The sequence below is a fragment of the Leishmania martiniquensis genome, chromosome 6, assembly GCF_017916325.1.
Source record: "Leishmania martiniquensis isolate LSCM1 chromosome 6, whole genome shotgun sequence".
In the NCBI taxonomy this organism is placed as follows: Eukaryota; Euglenozoa; class Kinetoplastea; order Trypanosomatida; family Trypanosomatidae; genus Leishmania; species Leishmania martiniquensis.
In genome coordinates this window covers 299,047-320,430 of record NC_090141.1, presented here as the reverse complement: position 1 = coordinate 320,430, position 21,384 = coordinate 299,047, and the positions used below count along the sequence as shown (strand labels likewise).

Here is a 21,384-nt window from a genome sequence, read left to right as displayed (position 1 = left end):
CTGGTCACTCGCCCCTGGGCTGGACGGGACGGGACGGGGTGGGGGGATGTACCGTAACGCGTGGAGGGTAGAATAGGTTGCTGGCAGTGTTTGAGTGCGAATGCGCACACGGACCTGGTGGTGGTAATAGTGATGGTGGTGGAGAGAGAAGAGCGCGAAGTGGAGAGCATACACGCGCGCAGCGCGCAACGTTTGACACAGCGCAGGCGCACTCCAACGGAAGGACTGCAAACCTCAGCCCAACCGAAATCCGAGCGCGCCCGCCCGCCCGTCCGTCCGTGTGAGCGGGAGTCTGTGTGTGTGTGAGGGCTTCCAAAAAAAAGAATCGTTTCGGGTGCGCGCGCGTTGTGCTTCGCTCGTTAGCGTCTAAAGTGGTCGAAGAAGCGGACCTGTGTCCGCTTGGGGGGTTGGGCTGTCGGTGCAGACGCGCGTCCCGACCCACGCCCGCCCCCCCCCCAAGACACGCACGCGCACAGCGAGCACAGAGGAGGGGGAGGGGGGGATGTGCGTGGTCATGATCGGTGGAGGCAGTAGATGCGTGAGGAGAGGCCGAGAGAGAGGGAGGGAGGTCAAGATGGGAGCAGCGTTGAGAGAGGAAGGAGATAGTGAGCTGTATAGTCTTTCCACGCACACGGGCAATCGTGCGCACGTCCATGATCGTCATGCATGATGCGCGTGAGCCATCAGGCAACTAAGGGTGGAAGGAGGGAGAGAGGTAGGGAAGGGCAGGCGCCGTCCCAGTACAGCATCTAGGCGTGTGTGTCAGCGCCCAGAGATTGTGCGCCCGCCTCTCGCTCCCCATCGCACGGTTGCCCCCCCCTCTCTCTCTGCTGTTGCCGCTCCATCGCCCACGACTCTCTTTTCGGCCGTATCACTGACTTAAGGATTACGCGATCTGCACACTGTCTCCATACGCCGCACCCCATCGGGAGCCCCGCCCCCACCCCCTCCTTTCCGGTCTGATTAGGAGCGTGGCGGCCTCATCACCCCGCCGCGCACGGCGCGCCACAGATAGCTCACGTCTTTGCCACGCAACAGACATAAGATGTGCCACAAGAGAGCAATAGAGTGGCAGATGGTCGGCAGAGAGAGGGGGACGCGTGGCTGAATAAAAATGCGCTTAAAGTCGTCGCCCGCCCCGCCCGCCCCCCCCCCCACCACACACAGAGACAGACAGGCAGAGAAACACTTTCCTAACTGAGCCGCTCCGCGCAGTTAGACGGAGCGAAAAAAAAGAGGAGGAGGAGGACTGCGAAGACGCAAAAGGGATTCTGGCGGCTTCACAGCGCGTGCGCGCCCCTACACGCTACTGGCACGGGGAGGACGACATCGTCTGCTTCAGCAAGCGGCTGACCAGCGTCCCTGTCTCCCCCGCCACCCGCGAAACAACGCTGAACATCTGTGCATCGCCGAGGTCTTCGTAATCTCCGCGCGCTGGAGCCACCGCGCCGCTCTCGTCCCGCGCCTTCTTCGCAGGCTGATCAGCCACCGCTGCGGCGGTGTCGGCCGAGGCCTCCTCACGTGGACGCTTAGCGCCAGGATGAGTGGTAGCGACAGCGCCTGTCGACGCACCAGCGGCGGTGGCGGCGCTCCTCTTCTGCCTCTCCAATGATGCGAGCTCCTGCAACTTCTTGATATACTCCGTAATGCGCTCAATCTTGAGGATAAGCTGCGTGTCCGTAGAGGAGAGCGAGGACAGCGTCGAGGCTGTCATGGCCGCTGAAGCCGTGCCCCGACGGCTTCCAGCTCCCGTCAGCCCTGGAGCACCACCGCTGGCAACGACCACCTGGCGATGGGTAATTTTATCCAGCGAATAGAGAGACAATGTCAGAGTAAAGGCAGCAGACAGGTACAGCCGCGCCTGCTCATCAGCGGAGTAGTGCGAGAGGAGTGTGTCCTCGTCCAGCCGCCGCAGTGCTGGTAAGAGGTGCGCGCGCACCACGTCCAGCCGCTTCGACATCTCCCGCAGTAGCGGCTCCACTTCGGTGTCCACGTCCATCGCGCGGAAGGGGGGCTCGCGTCCAAGTCGAGCCGGGGGAAGCACTACTGCAGGGAAAGCAAAGGACGTGTGCACCGCGGCTCGGCCGCCGTTCGCCAGCGCCGCCTAGACGAAAAGTGAGCCTGTAGACGCGTGCGGAGGAGACAAGGCTGACGCAACCGGAGCGGCGAAGGGGGCAGAGGGCGTCCAGTCACTGCGGGGGATGATTAAGGCGCGACGGCCCCGCATGTGCACGTGCATGTAGCGTGCGAGAGGCAAGTCACCCATGAGGGGGAGGGGGGAGGGGTCAGAGCCCATCAGAGCGGAAGAGTGATGAAGGGGAGGGGGAGGGGGGAGGGCACATTCGATAGAAGGGCGCGTGCAGACGCTCAACAGCGCATGAGCCTCATCACGAGCCTGCATGATACGCCCTCGTAGTCATCATCGTCATCGCCGCGTATCCACACAGGGCACCGTTGGGTCCTCTTAAGAGCAAACGACTCTGCGCTCACCTGAGCGCATCGATGACTTCCGCTGCGGACGTGAAGGAGGCGAGACGCGGGCCCATGCAAGGGGAAAAGGGGGTGACCCCAACCCGTGCGTATAATCGTACGAACGTGAGAAGACGCGCGTGCGTCAGATAGACGGAGAGACGGGGCGGAGAAAAGCTAATGTCGTGGACGACGTAATGTCAACGACGGGAGAATGATGGGTGGGTGTGTGGACTAAAGACTACGCGAGGCCTCCCCCCCCATAGTGATTGAACGGGCAAAACGTGGCGAGAGGGGGGGAGGGGCTCGCCGCATGCCACTGCGCCGCCTCGAGAGTGCGACAGCAGCGGCCGGCCAGATGATCCCCCTCGCACGAAACACAGGCACCATCGCACTCGCAGGGCAAGAGACACGGGGGGAGTGTGCACATGTGTGCGCCTGGAGGCAACCCCTCTTTACAGTAAAGGCGCTGCATAGCGCGCACATACGCATCCAACCTGCAGCGGAGAATGCCTAACGGTGGGAGAGAGTGGGGTGTCGGTGAAGGGGTGCTAAAGTCAACAACTGCGTCCCTCGGCCTTGAAGCCCATCATGGCTCTTATCCCTGCCTCACCTGTGTGGCACGTGCGGCGTACCGGCCTTTGTCGTCGCTGATGCGCCGGCGCCGGGGAGCGAGGGCGGCGGCTGGGTGGAAGGCTGCTGTTGCTGTTGCTGCGTCGCGTAATAGTCACGCGCGTCAGGGTGCCACAGTGCGCGCTGCTTTACGTCCGCACGCGACTGCGCAGCCCTCTGCGAGGTGGGCGATAGCGGCGATTCGATGGCGCGGCTGCGTCCGAATGTGAAAGCTGAAAAAAAGACGCCAATGCCGCTGCCTCCACTGGTGGGTTGGGGCACCTGCGCGTCTCGGAATGGCGGCCCCCCCGCGTCCGCGCTCGCCTCCACCACAACCTCCCAGTCGTCATAAGGGCTGATTTCGGCGGTGTGGGTCTCGCCAACCCTCTCAGGCGTCCGCGGCGGTGGCCCGTGTACCTCCGCGCGGGTACCCGGTGAGGTGAGCCCCGCCACCGCCGCCGCGCTCGTGGCACAGCCGAGGTCCCTACTTTCGAGTGAGTCCGCCGACCCGCGCATCGGCGATGCGTTGCCGCGGCCCGGCACTGCGAGCGAGGAACGCGAACGGCCCCTGACGGGCCTCCGCGCTACGGCCTCGACAGCGCCGCTGGGTTTTGTCGCCGCAGCAGTCAGCAATGGGGCTGCCGAAGCGGTGCCTCTTATCAGCGGTGCCCCACTCGCGCTCGCCGCGTCGCTGGCAGCGGCCCCCTTCTCTGCAGGCCCTGACGCCGACGCTACCGTTGCGGCCGTAAGCGTAGCGCCGTCATTCTGCTCAGCGGAATACGTCGCGGCCGCAGAGATTCTGGCGACCTTCGGCGTGTGGGGGACGTTCGAGACCGCTGCCGCCTTTCCCTTTTCAGCCCCTTTCGCGTTAGCGCGTGTCGCACCGGCGGCGGCAGACGACGTCGCCGTCGTCGCGGGGACGGTGATGAGGTCGTGCGGGTTCATGCGCCAGTACACATACGAAGAGAACTCGGGGTCCACCGGTGTCTCGTCCTCCTCGTGGGGCGCGTCGTCAGCGTCGTCCTTCAACTCCGAAAAGGTTAGGTGCGAGCCGTAGCTGTACTTGAGGCTGTGCACGCTGGTAGCGCTGGTGCTCGGCTGCACCGCAAGCGAGCCAGTGGCTGTCAGCGAGGCGCCTGATCTCTTGGCCGTGGGTAAAGGACCTTTTGCTGTGGCAGGGAAGGACACTACTGTAGATAAGGGCGCAGGCAATCGAGCGAGCACCCCAGCCTCCAATGCTGTGGTCGTGGGACTGCCGTCCTTGACGAGCGCCCGCGACTCTCCCGGGCTGGCAGCGGAGCTGCTCAGTGGCTTTGTGGCGACGATGTCAACACGCACCGAGTCCACCAAGCTGAACGCCGCGGATGCGTGGCGACTCACGCGAGCGCCGTCATCCTTGGGAGTCTCCGGCTCAGACGCCTGGTAGGCGGCGTCGTGACCACGATGCTTCACAAGGCGGCGGCCGTCATGCGACGATGCCGCTGCAGCGCTTCCCACGCCCAAGTCAGAGGAGCCGCCGCTCGCCCACTCGCGCTGCTCCGAGAAATCGGACACCGAAGATGCCATAGAGGAGATCGAAGACGCGGCCGACGACGACGATGCGGAGGCAGAGCGGTGTAGCAGACAGCGCGCGTACGCGTGCCGGTCAGCGTCACCAGCAGCAGCAGCAGCAGCCTTAGCCGGTGACGCCGTCACCCCTGTGCTGTGGACTCGCTGCAGACGTCGTGGCACGCGCAGCAGAACGGGGTGCCGCTTCACTGGCGGAAACGTAACGTCGACCAGGTGGCCGAGGTCGCGGTACGTCTGCCGCACCAGGCACACGTGCAGCACGCTCGAGGGGTCGATGATGAAGATCTTGTGCGTTGGGATTCCTGCCGCGTCGTAGCTGATGACGTCGTTGTAGCGGTTGCCGAAGCCGGCGAAGAACGGCTTTGTGCTCGGCGGAAACGCCGCGCGGACGCCCGCGAGACAGGCAATTTTGAAGACGTGGGACTGCTTCGACACCTCTCGCGTGAGGGCCGTGAAGAAACGCTGAGGCGCCGTCAGCACCGGGCCCATCGGCAACCGCACCCCATCCTGCTGCAGTGTGAAGAGGTACGACTTCGTTTGGTTGATCTGCGATAAGCTGCGGGCTGTCAAGTACACCATGCGATACCCGTTGCGCTCGATCTTAGAGTAGAGGTTGCAGATGCCCGGGTGCGTCCAGTCCGCGCCTTTGCCCAGCATGGCGTAGAAGTGGCCGAGTAAGTCGCTCTTCGTGATGGTGCCGTCCACGTCACTCACCACGAGGCGGTCCGTCCAGTTCCAGAGGAATATGTTGCACGAGATGGAGACGATGTCGCCCTTGTCCTTCCGGGCGAGATAGCGGACAGTGTTGCAGCCCTCCCGCAGGTGCAGCTTCCACAAATCTGCCTCCACCGGGATGAGGGTGCGCGTGAAGTACGGGCCGCCACCGGAGCCCCCCACGCCTGGCACCACTTTCACCGGCCGCCCCTCGGCATCCACGACCTCCTCCGAGGCGCTTAAGCCAGCGGAAGACACGGCCGCGCTCTTGGCGGTGGTGAAGGAGACGCCGGTGCTCCCGTGGGCCGCAGCGGCCTTGCCGGCTTCTCTGGCGCTGCCGCTACCCAGGCTCTCTCCGGTCGCTTGCGGAGTCGGCGACGGCAAACGCGGCGGCGGGATGGAGGAGCTTGCTGTGCCGGTGCTCTGTGACGCCTGCAGGAGTGACGCACTGGTGCCGCTCGCACGATTGCCCTCCGCTGCAGGGCATATGTCGCCCTCGCTGGTGCTCACGGATCTGCAGAGCGCGGCAGCCGAGTCACCAGCGGTGGTGCCCGGCTGCATGGCAAGGTCAGGAAGCGACACGCCGCTAGTGACGCTGCTGACAAAGGACGCGCCCTTTAGTAACGCCGCCTCCTCCTCTCCGTAGAGAGCGATGTAGTCAGCGTAGTCGGCGCCGATGGGGCCCAGAAAATAGGCATCCTCGTCCGCCACCTTGTAGCTGTCCGTGCTGCCCGTCACGGAGGTGGCCGATGAAGCTGCTGCCGCTGCTGCTTCAGTCGGTGGCGGCGGTGACAATGGCGCCGGGGCCAGGCTCGCCGACGACACTCTTCCCTGCTCAGCGGGACCTTCTGCAACAACTTGGCCGTCGTCGGCCACCCTCACAGCTGCCTCATTTGATGGCAGCGTCACATCGGCAGAGTCCACCACGATCTCAGCCGCGAGTACCTCGGGACCATTCTCAGCGAGGTGGTCCCTACCATCACCGGCAGCGTCCTCCTTGCCCAGCGGCGCAGCATTGCTTGCTCCGTCTGCATCGTCGTCATCCAAGTGCCCTTCCTCCTGTGCAGTCATCCGCAGGTATGGGTCGCCGCCAAAGCTCATCTTCGACAGTCGCTTCCGCGACTTCTCCGCTGCCGCCATGGCGCGAAGAGCGAGTCGCGCCTCTTGTGCGTCGCCGGCCGAGTGGATTGCACGCGGCTCGATGGTGAGATGCCCGTCCTGGGCTGTGTGGAGAAGAGGCAGGTTGGGAGCAGCGTCGTGGAAGCGGAGGTGTGAGCCGCCGGGCTGCCGTTGGTGACCGCAATCGATTAAGTACGGACTGGCGCTTTCCCCCTCAGCGAAGCCCTGCAGGCTGCGTGGCAGCTCCAACAATGGCGATGACGCTCGCGGAGCGGCTGCCCTCGCGTGCTTTCCCCAGTCGTCGCCATCCGCTGCTGACGGGGGTGGCAGCTCCGGAGGGGACTCGAGACGAATGGGGAGGTGCTGCAGCACTGCCGCGTCCATCGCCAACGTCTCGCCTTCTTCGACGGCGCCGTGGAGCGAGCCCACGGAGTCCAGCTCCTCGCCGTCGACCTTTACAGCGTGGCCTGGGCCCAACACGCCGGCCACGGCAGCGGCGGCGAGCGGCATGCCACCTTCCACCTTCGCCGATTGCTTGGGAGTCGCCGCGCCGTGGCCGGCGTCGCCAAAGGCGCCGTAGGTCGGCTGCAGCCAGTAGGCCTCGCCGCCCTTACCGATTTTCATGACGGCCGTCGTCAGTTCGCCGTTCACCTCCACCTGTACGATGCGGCCGACGTAGCTCCACATCTGTGCCCGCCCGAAGCGCACGTTAAACGGCGTGCTGCGCAGCGAGCCGTCCTTGTGGCGGATGACGATGACATCGTTCGCGCAGCTTGACTGATCGAAGTGGTTCAGGTTGAAGAGCCCACCGAGGGTCGAAATCATTCTGGGCAATGCGGGAGGAGTAGGGGGAAGGAGGAAGGGGGAAGCAGGAAAGGGAAGGGAGGCGGTGGCGAAGCCTCAATGCGGGCACGGACACAACGCGCTCCGGGACGCGAGATCGGGAGACCGGCGCAGGCGCTGGCGCAAAAAAAAAAAGGGTCACGTGAGTGCGCAGACGAAGAGTAAAATGGAATAGTTAACAAAGAGAAGACCGTCTGGGAAAGGGAGGGAGCGAAGCAGCGCCGCACACAGAGATGCGCCGGCGGCAGCGGACGCTGCGTGAAGAAGTGTCCCCACTCCACACCCCAAGCGCGTGCAGCCGACGCACGCCGCCGCAGACAGTGATAGATGATGAGAGGAGCGCAACAAAGCCGAGAAGAGACGTCTTGAAAGCCGGACGAGAGACGTTCAGCGAGCGGAAGATGCGTGAGTGACGTGCAGAGGAAGGAAATAGCAGAGGATAGGCTGTCAGAGAGGGGGGCGGCGGGTGTCAGTGGTGCGGCGTGAAATGTGCGTACGTAGAGGAGCAACTGATGCGTACGCTTGCGTGCAGGTGTGTTGCACGACTCTCTGTCTGTCCGTCTGCCTGTGTGTTTGGGTGTGTGTGTGTTTTCTAGAAAGCGAGTGAGTATCCGTAATAGCGGCGGCAGACGAACGTCGCACCCGCCCTTCCCCGGCATGTGCGTGCGTGCGTGTGTGTGTCAAAGTGAGAGGGCGACAGCGACAGAAAGACGGGGAGGCAAAGAGAAAGGGAGACAGAGAGGCACACGTTGAAGAGGGGCGGAGAGCGCGCTACACCGGAGCCATCAGCGACAGGAAGAGACCGCGCCAGTGGTGCAGCGGACGAGGGACGTGGCGCCGGCTGCCCCTCCAGCCTCACGCCTCGCGAGCTGGGGGCGCCACGAAGGGGAGCGGATGGAGGGGCAGGCCTTCCTCCGAAGCCACGGACAGAGGCATCAGCGCAAGTGGAAAAAAAAGGGAGGGGAAGGGGGCGCGTCGTCACTGCTGTCTCCTTAGGGCACCGTCCCACCACAGCATATACACATATATATATATATGAGGGGGGGCATACGCGTGAGAACACTTCGCAGGAAAAATGGCGCGAGCGCCGCTTGACGTCTGTCCGACCCATATGAAGAGCATCTCGGATGCCTCCCCAAGGCGGGAGGTAAGAGGGCGGGTGCGATGAAGAGACGACTGAAGGGCCGATAGCAGTAGGCGGGTGGAAACCTCTGCAATGCTTCGCAGCTCGCCTTTGCCATTACGTGTGTGTCGACCATCGTCCCCCAGTTGATGTTCGCGTTGCCATGCCGCGAGCTCCGCGCATGTGCCCCTACCTACGTTTCGGAGGCACATGAGGGCCTTGAAAGACGGCTGTCCGTGTGTGTGTGTGTGTTGGGGGGGAGAATGGGCTTGGGAGCGGGCCGGTATGCGTTGCGGTGCACGTTCATGTGTAGGATGGGGCGTCTAGGGAGGTGCTCTGCAGAGCTGGAAGGGTGGCGGCAGTCACGCGACTCGCCAAGCAGAGAGAGAGAGGAGCGAGCGATGAAAGCGGGCGGGGCGGGCGGGGCGGGCGGGGCGGGCGGCGCCTCACATCGCTACGCGCAGCAGCAGCCCCACCACGAGTAACAGCACGAGCAGACACACGACGTACATGCAGATCGATGAGTCCTCCATCTCACGCATGGCGCGGTAGAGGCGGCGGTTCAATTGCAGAAGCTGCGCCTCGTTCGCCTCCGCGCGTGCGCCTGTCTGCTCGAGCAGTGTATCCTGCACCGCCAGCTCGTCCTGCATGCCACGCGCGGTGTCCAGAAGTCTGCCAACGCCGTCAGTGAGGCGATCGATCGCCGCGTCGATGAGCGCGTCGCCTTCTTGCACCGAGGAAAAGAACTCCTGAAAGACTGCATCGTCGCGAGCGCTCTGTAGCAGCAGCGGTGGCGACCCTGCCGACGCCGCGGCACGCTCACAGCTCCGCCGATACTCAGAAGACGAAGAGAGCGCCAAGGCACTGGTCGCAGATGGCGGGGCGACGTTTGAGACTCTGCCGAAGTGCGTCATGCTGCCGGCAGACTGCCGCGACTGCGCGGGCCTATTCAGCTGCAGCATTGGATCGTCTGCGGAGGAGACCACGTGTATGTCGAACACGTGACGGTACCACTGCTTCGCCCGCTCGACGTGCTGCAGTGCCCGCTGCCAATCACGCATCTCCGTTGCCGCGGGCGGAGCCGAGACGTCGCCTCCATCGGCGACAGCAGCGGCAGATGTCACTGAGGGAGCCGTGGCAGAGGCGGCAGCGGCAAGTCGCGCAGCTTCGCGCTGAAGATGCTGGAGGCGGTGATGCGCACGCCTTGCCAGCTGCCGGCTACGAGCAAGCTCATGTTCTAGGAGAGCGGTGTCAGTGGGCCGCGATGGCCCTTGGCACTCTGCGCGGCGGCTGAGCAACTTCGCGTGCTCGTCTTCGCCCGCGTCGAAGGCCTCTCCCGCCTCCTCATCCTCCCTGGAGAAGCCGATGCAGCTACGGTTACCACGTCCCAGCGCCATCTCCAGCTCCTCGACATCGCGCAGCGCTCGCCGCAGGTCTGCAACGCATTCGACGCAGCGGTACTCTGCCTGCTTGTATGGGGTCAGCTTAGCCAGGCGCTGCTCCTTCGCCGCTTCGGCAGCGCGGCGCCCCTCTGCAGTGGTGGTGGTGCTGCTGCTACGAACGTCTCTGGTGGCAGCCGAGTCGCTCGCTAACTGCAGCTGCAGCCGCTCGAGGGTGAGCAGAGAGCGCTTCATCGCGCGGCGAAAGGGGGAGGAGATTAGTGTGAGAAGAGAAGTGGGAGGGGAGGGGAGTGGGGGGTACAAACGTTTCAGCACCCGGCTTGACGCACGCACGCGCACGCACACACGCACACGGAGAGGAAGAGAAGGGGAGAAAGGTGTATAGTGAAGGGCGCCCGACAGAGTCTGACGGTGGCAAATGGGAGGGGGGCGGCGTCTTGAGAGCGCGTCAAGGTCAAGGCAGAGGGAGAGGACGAGACAGCGCTGACGGGTACTAAGAGAGAGCTGGCGACTGCTGCGGTCGCTGTGAAAGCACCGCACTGCCTTTGGTTGCTGATGCATCCACCACGACGCTCATGCGTTCAGGCGCACATGCGCATCCTTCGTTTAGCGCAGCTCACAGTTGGCGTATCGTCGAAGTAATCCCACTGGCAGCAGACACCTTTCGTCAGAGGGGGCTCTCAGTGGCTACCAGCTCCCGCCGCCACCGCCGCCGCAGTCGAAGCCGTATCAGTGCCTCCCTCCCTTCCCATAACCCTAAGGGAAAAAAAGGGAAACAGAATTTACTGGCGCGTCTGCACGCACGCGCAGCCTATGACCACACCCAGCAGCGCTCCACACTCGCCCATAGACTGTTCGGAGCGCCTTTCATGATCCCGTGCTCTCTCCCGCTTTGGCGCGTCACCGTGGCGGATTGCCGCTGATGTGCGCAGCCGCTCCTCTTCACGCGCTTCTGAAGTGTTCGACTGTTATGAGAGCCACGCGACTGTGCGACGCCCACCGTACCAACAACAACGCCGACAGACTTTTTCCACAACAAATTTAGAAGCGCTCGCTCACACCGCGGAGAGCTCCACGAGTCGCAGCAAGCTTCGCATCTGCTGCATCCCTTGCAGCAGCTCTGCCGCGGCGACAGCGCTTCTCCACTGGGCCACAGTCACCGGCGACGCCGGCTGCAGACCGACGGGCACGTCGGCATCCAGAGGAGCTGCGCCGTCACAACGCCCGCCAGTGCCATCGCCATCGTCATCCTCCGCATCAGCGTCCTTGCCTTTCTCATCGTCTTCGAGGCTGTTGGTGCCCTCAATGCTGATGCGGATGGCGCGGGCAGCGGCAGCCGACACATGCGACATCGACACATCGAGAGGCTGGTCTCCCAGCGGCGTGCTTTGCGCAGGCCGCACGATCGTCTCGCCTCGAACCTGCTGAGCTGACGATGGGTCAGGTGCCACCGTCGCCGCTGGCGCCGACCGGATGCACGGAGTGTGTAGGCGCGTGATGAGCCAGAGTAGCTCGCGAAAACTGAAGCGCTCCGCGTCGTTGGCGACGAGCACCGCCACGTTCGCCAGCAGGCGCCGCGCCTCGTGCCGCGCGTAGTGAAGAGCCTGAGACGCAGTTGGGTCGGTGCTGGAGGCAGAAGGTGATGCTGCAGGGATGGAGAGCTTGAGAAGTGCGAGCACTACCTGCATCAGCTCGCCGGTGGAGGCGCTCGGCAGCAGCTCCGCCATCGTCTCCATCACCACGCGCATCTGCAGCTGTCGAAGCGAGTGCAGCGTGCCCATGGTGTCATCAGCTTCCTCCTTGGCACGCGGCGATGCCGGTGTCGCCGACGCTGCGAGCAGCAGCAGCAGCAGCTGTGCAAGGTCATGGCAGCGGAGAAGTTGGAGCCGCCGACGAACACGACGCTCCAGGCTCGGCATGCAAGCACCCCGCACGGGCTGCTCCGCCGCCACCGCCGCCGCGTCTTCGTTTTTGGCGCCCTCTTTTTCTGCCACGTGTGAGCACGCGAGTGCAGCCCCCGTGGGGTCGGCGCCGCCGAAGACACACTCGAGTACCTCCAGTTGCAGGCGCTGCGACTTGCGGCGCCAAAAATCTGCCGCGCGCGTGCGCTGCCACGCCGGCGCGTCGGCACACCGCGTGGCGGCGCTCAGCCCGTACGCGCGACAACGCTGTGCCATCTCCTGCGCCGAGGCCAGGACACCGGCGCGACGGAGTAGTGCGATCCGCCGACGCAAGTGCACGCCGGCCTTCGTCGCCCCAACGGCTGCAGTGGCTGCACGAATCGACGAGATGGAGAGGGAGGGAGAGGGGCGCGCCAGCCCCAGCACTACCGTCGTGGCGCTACTGCTCAAGGGCGCAGCGGCATGGCCGCCGCCATCAACAAAGACCCTATTGCCAGCCCCAGACTCGAGCCAGCGAGCTTGTTCCACGCCCAGGGCAGGGCCCGGAGTGCTGTCACTGGCTGGAGAGAGAGTCGCGCCACTTGCCAGGCCGGCTGCATCGTCCTCGTACGGCGAGATCCGTACCTGCCCGCTGTCGGCGCCGTCCGCCGCATCGCAGACGTGTTGCGCATCAAAAGCGTAGAGGTGCAAGGCGTCGCGCAAGTTCATCACCATCAGCGGTCGCATGCGATGCGCTTGCTCCGACGTCTGCCAATACCTACGGACATGCTGCATGATGGCGCCAAGGGCGTTGTGCAGAACGTCACGTGCGTTGTCCCTCTCATTCGCTTCGGCTGCCTCCGCGAGCGGCACCCACGACTCCAGTCGCACCTGTCGCTGCGAGATGCCCGGATCCACCTGACGCACTACCTGCACGAACTCGGAGATGGGCCTCCAGTCAAGCACGAGCGGCCCCTCTGACACTGTGTCTGAGTTGTCCACCCTTTCACCGGCGGCGGCGTCTGCTGCGGTGGCCGGCATGGAAAGGCCCGTCGTCATCGCACTGCCCTCGGCGGCGCTTCTTCCGCCGCCCCCACTGACGGTCGCGCCGCCAGGCGCCGCGGTTGCAGCAGTAGCGCCAAGCGAAGGCACATCTTGCTCCTCATCGTCATTGCCGATGCTACTCATCTCCGCCACGCCGTCCTCTCCTAAATCGAGCACTGGCACTATAGCTTCCGGTGCGCCACTCCTGGTAGCCCCTGGCGCCGCTTTCGCCGCCGCCGCTGCGTCGACAGCGGCCTCGGCGTCGACTCCGAAGGGCATCTCGCCCGCGGCCGGACCGCGATACGTGGAGGCCTCCGCCACGCGCCGCTGCCACGCTGCCTCCCGCTCAAGCACCGCCACAAAGTCTGTGTGCCGTGTACTCGCCAGTTGATCGATTACATCGCACGCCGCCTTCAACAGCGGCTGCAGCGCCTCCTCGGTCAGCACAGAGCCAGCGGAAGCATGAGAGCGCACCACCCCAAAAGACGTCAGTGACTCCGGCGGAGGGGTGTCGTTGCGTGCGCCATTAGGCACCGCAGTGCCCGCGGGCGTTTGCTCAGCTGTCGCGGGCTGGCGATCGTCGGCGCGCGCGGCCGCCCCCGTCGTGGCGGCTTCGGTTTGTGCCACGTCCTCTGCATTCCTGCGTGCGGTGCGAGGGCCGTCACCCGAGCAGGCACGCTGCCGCGCCAACGCGCGCAGCAGCTCTGTCGTCACGGCCAACAACACCATCGGCCCCATCGCCTCCGCAATGAGATACGTCACGGACTCAGAGTTGAGTGAAAGCAAAACAGAAGCCAACGATTCGCGGCGCCTATTCGCCCTCTGTATGGAGGCGGCACGTGACGCGCCCGCCGTGTCGCTCTCGGCTCCCGTCACCGCCAGCGACCGCTGGCCCCGGAAGAGCAGCTGAAGCGAATACCCGCGGTACCTCGGCCAGGAGACGCCACGCTGAAGCAGCGAGCGCCAAAGTGACATCGGCAGCAGGCGCAGCAGCAGTGCACCATCGCGCGTGACCTCTAAGCGTGTGTTAGCGGCAGCGTCCCCCGCCGTCATGTCGACGTCGGACTCTTTCTCACCCGCGCTGCCGCCGCCGCGGTTCGCGGAGGAAGGCAAGGCGGAGGACGCTGAGAAAGGCACCAAAGACGCAGCACAGACTCCGCTTGGGCGGCGAGGCGGCCTGTTCGCCGCGGCAGGCCTGGAAGTGGGCATCACAGGCGGCAGAAGGAGGCTCAACACGAGCCACTCGAGAAGCTTCAGCAGCCGCGGACTGCTCTGCACTACCGCGAGCTGCATTACCTGCGCGATGGTGTGCGCGGGCACCCACTGAAGCGGTTGTCGCGCACGGGCGGTCCAGAGCTGCTGAAAAAGCGCGTTTCGAAGGAAGACGAGTGTACGCAGGTGTGCTTTGCCGATGCTCGCCGACGGTCTTTTCTGCGTCGCTGCCTGTGCGATCATGGCCGAATCGGTAGCCTCGGGGCCTCCAGCCTTTCCGCCCCAGCCCCACGCCTTCGATGACGCCTGATCGCTGCTCGCTACCATTAGCAGCGCCGCCATCGTCGCCGAAATGCTCTCTGAAAGCTGATGCGAGGGCAATCTGCCCCCAACAGCCAACGCGCCACTCCACTGAAAGCGGCCGCCGTCGCCCAACCCCGTCGCAGCGGAGGCCGCCGGCCCACCCGTCATCATTTTCGCGTAGAGCAGCGCATTCCCTGAGAGGAGTCGATGACGCGAGCGGCTGCGGCCCTCACCACCACCGCCACCCTCGCCGGCCACCCCGTGCCACAGGGCACCCGAAAAAGCGGCATGTATGAGGGCCAGAACGAGGGGCGGATCCGTCTCGCCCAAAGCCTCCAGCATCCACGGTATATAATGCATCCTCGGCACGTCAGCAATCACCTCTCCGGTGATGGAGGCGTAGATCAGGAAGGGCTGGAACAACTCGAGGGCTTCCTTGTGGGATGGGCTTCGCGAGCGCAGTCCCTGCGGCTGCCCCTGCTGCCGGCGCGCCAGCCGCGGCACCGACAATGGATGCGGCGCGGAGGCGTGTGGCCGGCGTTGGCCTTCCAGCTCTCTTACGATGCCAAGGCAATGCAGGAATAGCACCACGGATCGTGGGTGCAGCACCGCCGCGTTCACAGACGCCCACTGCATATCCAGCGGCTTAAGCAAAAAGCTCTTGCCGATGCCGTAGCGTGCGGTACGGTACAGAATTTGAAGCACATCCGGCATGCTTCGGTGCCGCGACCATGATGCCGCGGCGCCGTTGCCATCACCGCTGTCCACTGCATCGGCAGTGTCCAACTCGTTCAGCGAATTCTTCACAAAGCCGCGGCAGCAGGAGAAGAGGCTCGGCCACTGGGACCTCAATGTCATGGGCGACGACGCCTCTGAGAAGGCCACACGAGAGGCATGTGGGTCAGCCAGCCAAAGCAAGTGGAGCAGCTCCACCAGCTCCTCCGCAGTGCAGCTGTAGTCGTGCACAAGTCGCTTGAATAAGCGAAACAGAGTGTCCACGTAGCGCTGCCGAAGGTCCTGTGGCAGCTCCGCTCGCTGCACCGGCAGCGTCGCCCATGCCTGCCGTCCTGCTAACGTCCCATCAACGCCCCACACCACCGGATCGCCCGCATCCGTTGGAGCGGTGCGTTTCTCGCCGGTGGCTGCGATACGGGCGGTGCGCAACTCATAATAGAGCGCAGCGTCGGGAGCGGTGGACAGCAGAGCCGGGTGCGACAGAAATAACTGCCGGATGACGTGCAGGAAAGTGTGGAACGAGTCGCATTGAGTTGGCAGGGCGTGAAGGGCGGCCTCGAGCATCGCCGTGTGCGGTACCGCAGATAGGTCACTGGCGGCTGGCGCCGCCGCGCGGGCATCGCTGTTGACCCCCGCACTGCCCGTTTCGGCCCCCGACGGCGATTTGGTGGCGAGTCCTTGCATAGATGAGGTCTGCTGCGGAAGCGCCCCTGCTGGAGCCATGGCAGAGTGCCGCATGTACGTGTCTTCTAGGAGCGTGAAGTCATCGAATAGTCGCTCCAATGCCGAATCGTGCCGCAGTGGCGTAGCCGCCGCCCTCTCAGCCGTCTCGGCAGTGGTGTCGGCGCCTGCCTGACGCGCTTCCAGCTTCGTGTACAACGGCAGCAACGCCCACTCGAAAAGCTCGAAGGTGCGCCAGCCGGTGTCCGACCGCCGCTTTTCGCCGATCGCCCGGAGCAGGAGTGTCTCCACCCACGAGGTCAGGGGCGGCAAAGCCGCGGTGCCCGCCTCTTTCACTTCCGCGTGCGCACGGCGCGTGACCCACCACAGCAACCGTGACACCTCTCCAGCTATCCGATGCAGTGATGCCTCACGCAGCGCCGCTCTCAACTCGCAAAACAGTTCGCGATGGATGAGCTCATCAACGGACAAGCCCGCTGCGCCCGTCGCCGGCGCATCCACATTTGCCGGGCACGGCAGGAGCCCCTCCGCCAGCACCGCCAGCGGCAGCAATACGCGCAAGTCTGTTGCGATGCTTTCAGGCGCCGTGGATAAGGCTTCGCCCGTGCTGCTACTGGCCGTGCCAGGCGCGATCGCCATCAGCCGTTGCCGCAGAGCGACTTCGCAGTGCGCCAAGCAGCAGTTGAGGGATAGCAGCAGAGTCTGTGGGGCCGACGACCTCATCTCACTCCCACGCTCGCACGCTCCGTCGTCTGCAACGGGAACGGTCTCCGTCGGCTTCCATGGCGCCACTTGGGCACCATGCACGCTCTTGTGCAGTGAAGCGGTCTGCTCCTTCGCAGCGCGTTGCAGGCTGAGGTACAGCGTCACGAGAGCTTCCAGTGGTACCGCCGCGGCTGGGGCAGCGGCAGCGGAGACCTCTGCGCCGGAGCCGAAGAGTAGTCGGTAGGCCATGCGCAAGATGCTATCTACATGGCGTGCGTCCAGGGGTCCTGCACCTGTGTAGTAGCACATGCTACTGCCACGCGAGCTGTCATCGCCGTGGCAATCCGCGGCTGCATGCAGTGCGGCGTCATCTATTGGACGCTCCGCCTCCGCCAGCAGCATCATGGATCGAAGTAGTGGCGCAAAGGCCGCCAGCGGTAGCCGCGCGCCCTCATCGGATGATTGCGAGCAGGCAGAGTCCCAAACAACGTCCGCCACTGACCTGCAGGCATAGCACGTCGGTTCGCCGGCGAAGCATTTTTTTGTTCGAGCCCTGCCCGCGTCTTGGACGGGGGCGGAATGGAAAGTGAGCGAGGAGGAGTCACTGCTTCGCCCACCCACGGGCGGATGCGGTGTGCGTGGCGTCGTTGCCAACGCCAGCGGCGGATCCAGGACGCAACCGTCTGCACCGATCCGGCGCAGCGTAAAGCGGAGAAGCAGGGACTTGTCATCGCTGCCGGAGGAGCCCGCCTCCGGCAGTTCTTGCAGCCCGCAAGGGCTCGTTGCCGCGCACAGCCAATGAGCATCCTCACCATCGGCCGTCAGTAGTCGCAGCTCGTGGGGCTCGATGCGAGCCATCAAGCTCAGCATCGTATGCAGCGACAAGCACCCACTAGCCCGCCTCTGCAGGCTCGAGTTGGAGGTGCGGCCACGCTTTGCGCCACTGCTGCCCATCAGGGAACCGCTCAGCCACAGCAGCTCTGGCAAGGACACGCTTGCCAGCTCCAACTCCATCAGGGCCGTCACCAGCGGCGCGAGGGCGTCGCTAGAGATGGAGCGCCACATGTAGTCGCTCCTCAAATACTCGCAGAGGTACGGACGCATCGCCGTCGCGCAGCCGACGCCATTCCGCACCGCCATGTATGACGTCATCCGCTCGCTCGCGTGGTACGCGCGCAGCAGCTCCTCAGGTGTGCTCGCGTGTTCGGCGGACGCGCTACTGAGTCCGAGTTGACGCAGCACGTAAAAGGGCGCAGGCAGCCCTTCTTGCAGATGCGATGACGCCGCACCGTCGCCGTACCGATTCGGCACGGTCACTCGGATCACGGTATGCGTGGGGCAGCTTGAGTAAAGCCATAAGAAGTTCGAATGGGGCGCACGTGTGCGAGCCGCGCTAGACGCATCGCTGGGGTTCCGCTTCGCTCGCCTGGAAACGGACTTCCAAAGAGCTCTTCCGCGCTCTCGAGACCAGAATTCGTCTGTGATCGCCGCGAAAAGGGTTACGGTACCCATTGCGGCAGCGACCGGAGCGCGAAAGATGGCGGACGGCCCCGTCGCATGCGATACCGACGCACCCGCCGCATCCGTCGCCGACGCCGAGCCGCCTGTCCGCGCCGTTGCGTCATGGCCCTGAAGGGGGCTTGCGGTGGGTGCCGAAGGTGGTCCATGGACGTCGGAGACGGTGCCGCCCTCGCCGCCATCGTCTCTGACAGAAGAGCGTCCTACATTGGTGTGGCCGCTGACGGAGCACGCCGAGGCTAGAGCTGTGGCGGCAGGATAGGGCATCGGCCACTTGGATAGGACTCGATCAAGCATTGTGGTGATAGGCACGAAGGTGGCAAAGACTGCCCTTTCCATGTAGCGCCCGCTCGAGTAGACGAGGCGGCGCAGCTGCTGCACGAACGGCGACGACGGCGTCGCAAGATGGTCACATGGAGGCAGAAGCGTATGTCGGGCTCGCTGAAGCACCTCCGCGTCCAGCCCCGTCAGGGTCGCCTCACTCGCCTCCTCTGTGCTCGGCGAAGTAGCGGTAGGGGTTGACGCAGCGATGTACGGGTTGGCCGTTACCTCGGCGGATGCTGTGAGCGCACTCGTCGCTGTGGCCGCGTGCGTCAGCTCCGTTGTTGCCACTCGAGCAAGCATACCAAGAACTGCGGGCAGCTGGTAGGTCCGGCAAAGTGGAGCCCAATAAATGCCCAGCAGCAGGAGCCTCGAGATGGCGGCAGCAAGTGCCGACAGGTCCTCCTCAACCCGTGCTTTGGACGTCGCCGCTGTCGTCGCACTTGTGGGGATGACGCTGCCGGTGGGCGACGTCGCGGCGCTGGTCTCGCCCGCTGCGGTGGTTAAGAAGAGGCGGAACGAGCGGTCGTGGCCGCAGAGGCTGAGAATAGGTAAAAGCGCGTCGACGTTAAAGCTCCCAAAGGGCACAGTGGGCGCTGGCGCCGTCCGTGTCGCGTGTGGCCGCCCGCTGTCTGCCGCCGCGCCGCCGAGGCCCTCCCCCGCGGTCGTCGGAGACGACGCCGTAGTCGAGGACGCACGCGGCGGTTGCCCACGAGAGGACGCTGCCGCGTCGCCAAACCTCGACACCGACACCGACGAGGACGGCGGCAGCGGCGAGTTGCCGCCAGTGCGTAGGCAAGGAGCGCCGGCATCTGCCAAGGTGTGCGGTGGTACGAACGGCGGAGGGGAAGCGACTCGTACAGTGTGGCCCGTCGGCAGCGGCCTGCTCACACTACGAGAGAGCCCCGACTCCAGCGCTCCCGTCTGGGGCCCGCCAGCCGCCTCCAGCCATGCGGTAACAGCCTCCATCGTGATGCGGAACGCGCGCAGCGGTACAGCCGGGTGGCCTAGTGGCCTCTCGCGCTGCGGCCGCGTGCCAACAGAGGGCCCCGAGTCGGCGCCCGGGTCGCTGGTCATCTCGCGATTCCACGGCACCCCTGCCGCGTACGCATCAATGCCGCCCTCGTTCAGATCGAAACGGATCGCGTCGCCGCGACGCACGACGCTGTGCAAGCCAAGCGCGCGGTGCAGCACAGCGGCGAGCAGTGAAAACGTTTCGACCCCCGAGCGCGATATGTTTGGCAAGCACGCGCGGCCGTCCGATGCACTCGAGTGTGGCTTGCGTCGATGCAGCTGTGTAGCGGCTACCGTTGCTGCTGCTGGTGCAGCAGCCGCCACCACCCCCTCCACATGGGTTGGGGGCACTGCCTGAAAGCTCTTGTCGTGCCACTGCTCTACGGCGCGGCAGTAGTGCACGAGCTCGGCATAAAGCGCCGGCAGCAGTCTCTCTGCAAGGTAGCGCTCGAGGTTCACAAAGGTGCGCCCAGTCTGGGGCCGGGGCGCGGCAGCGACGTTAGAAGCGAATAATGCGCCTGTGGGTGCCTTACCCTCGGAAGTCACGCCGGCAGCGCTGGCAGCACTTCTCCTCGCCTCGAAATGCGGTGCCGCAGCATTCGTACCCCAACGGCCACCGATTCGGCCCGCAGTCGCCGCGCCACTTAGCTTTGCGTGCAAGCGCAGGGCGAGTCGCATTGCCGCCGGCTGCAGAAGCTCACGCGTCAGGCGGCTCTGACGACGGTTTCGGTCCAACGTCTGCATAAGCGCGAGCGCCAGCTGCGCCTTGTCCTGGAGTGCACTCGCGGGCATGCGCGTCAGGCTGCTTGGGATGGCGCTGAGCGTGGCGGGCCGTTGCTGCAGGGCATCTGCGCATTCCTCCCCCTCGCCGGACACAAGGTAGAGCAGCGCGGCCCGTGCGACCCACAGCGTACGCAGCTCGAGTCCAAGCTTGTTGCAGGTCAGCAGTATTGCTTCCGCAAGTGTCTCTGTCCACGGCACAGACCCGCTGCCCCACTCCGTGGATCGCCACGGCGCGCGGGCTCCGACAGGAAACGCCTCGAGCGCGTCTGCATGAGGTGCTGGCGGCGGGGCGCAAGAAGGGAAAGAGGGGTGCGCGTTCACACCCACGCGGCAGCCCGTGAGCGTCGCGTCCGCAGTGTTACTGGTCGTCTTCGCTTCCGCATGTGGCTGCGCTGCCTCAGCGTCATCCTCAGGTGTGGTGCTCGGAGTCGCAGCAGCGGGAGCCGCGGTCGCTCCCACCATCCCCGTCAGCATATCAGCCTCCGGCACTGGCGGCATCGTCATGAGCGACGGTAAAAGCTGGCGTATAAACGACAAGGCAGCCCGGCGGGCTACGATACGGGGATACGCTCCGGCGCGGTTGGCACTGATTACACGGCGTAGAGTCAGGAGGTAGCTGCCGATCGACTCTGGTGTCGCATCCTCCCGGGTCGGAGGCGCAGGAAGAAGGACAGGCGAGACGCTTGGAAGTTCCGCAGCTGAGGAGCGGTGGCGCTGCCGCGCTGCCTGGGGCGCCCCCGGCACAGGTCTGCTGGCGGGCCGGGGCGGGACTGTGCAGCAGGGGTGGCAACGGCTGGCGTGACCCACATGATCCCTACCCGGGTCGGCCTCCCCCTCCCCTCGTTGCTTGTCGCTGGCTGCGAGAGTCTCACCGCCAGCTGCGGCGCGCTTCGCTCGTCGATTGCGGTGGGCCACGCGCCTCGATGTAGAGCCCGTCGTCGCTGCTGCAGCGGAGGAAATTGGTGCAGAGAAACGCGCGGCTCCGTTGCTGTCGCTGTGCAGTTCAGACTCGGCTGGCGCGGGCGGCGAAGGTGCTGTGTGCAGCGCGCACTGCTGCGTGGTGAGGCACGAGGCACTGCGAAGCTGAGAGGACTGCAGGCGTCGAGCCGTTCGCTGCAGGCCCAGCCGCGGCCACACCGACGTGCCGCCCCGACTTCGGCAAAGCGCCCAACAACTCGCCTGCGCCACAGCGTTTGCCCTGTGCAGCGCCTTCGTTAGCGAAGTTGCACCAGCGCCACCACCTACAGAGCGCTGCGCCGCCGATGGCGCGCCGCCGAAGGTCTGACGTGTAGGCAGCGGCCAGGACATCGGTCCTGAGGCGGGCGCGGCATGTGCACGA

General features: G+C 65.0%; 4 protein-coding genes across 4 annotated transcripts; all 4 read right to left on the bottom strand.

Annotated features, from left to right (window-relative positions):
* Window positions 1-1,306: 1,306 nt before the first annotated feature.
* Window positions 1,307-1,999, bottom strand: LSCM1_07992 (uncharacterized protein; the record flags this gene model as incomplete). Its single annotated transcript, XM_067325339.1, has 1 exon — window positions 1,307-1,999. One exon carries the CDS (start codon window positions 1,997-1,999, stop codon window positions 1,307-1,309), a length of 693 nt encoding a protein of 230 aa, XP_067181195.1.
* Window positions 2,000-3,078: 1,079 nt separating this feature from the next.
* Window positions 3,079-7,308, bottom strand: LSCM1_07991 (uncharacterized protein; the record flags this gene model as incomplete). The annotated part of the gene is made up of 1 exon (XM_067325338.1): window positions 3,079-7,308. The coding sequence occupies one exon, from the start codon at window positions 7,306-7,308 to the stop codon at window positions 3,079-3,081; it is 4,230 nt and encodes a 1,409-aa protein (XP_067181194.1).
* Window positions 7,309-8,895: 1,587 nt separating this feature from the next.
* On the bottom strand, window positions 8,896-10,083 carry LSCM1_07990 (uncharacterized protein; the record flags this gene model as incomplete). Its single annotated transcript, XM_067325337.1, has 1 exon — window positions 8,896-10,083. The coding sequence occupies one exon, from the start codon at window positions 10,081-10,083 to the stop codon at window positions 8,896-8,898; it is 1,188 nt and encodes a 395-aa protein (XP_067181193.1).
* An 821-nt stretch (window positions 10,084-10,904) lies between these two features.
* LSCM1_07989 (uncharacterized protein) lies at window positions 10,905-20,549 on the bottom strand (the record flags this gene model as incomplete). Its single annotated transcript, XM_067325336.1, has 1 exon — window positions 10,905-20,549. One exon carries the CDS (start codon window positions 20,547-20,549, stop codon window positions 10,905-10,907), a length of 9,645 nt encoding a protein of 3,214 aa, XP_067181192.1.
* Window positions 20,550-21,384: the final 835 nt, after the last annotated feature.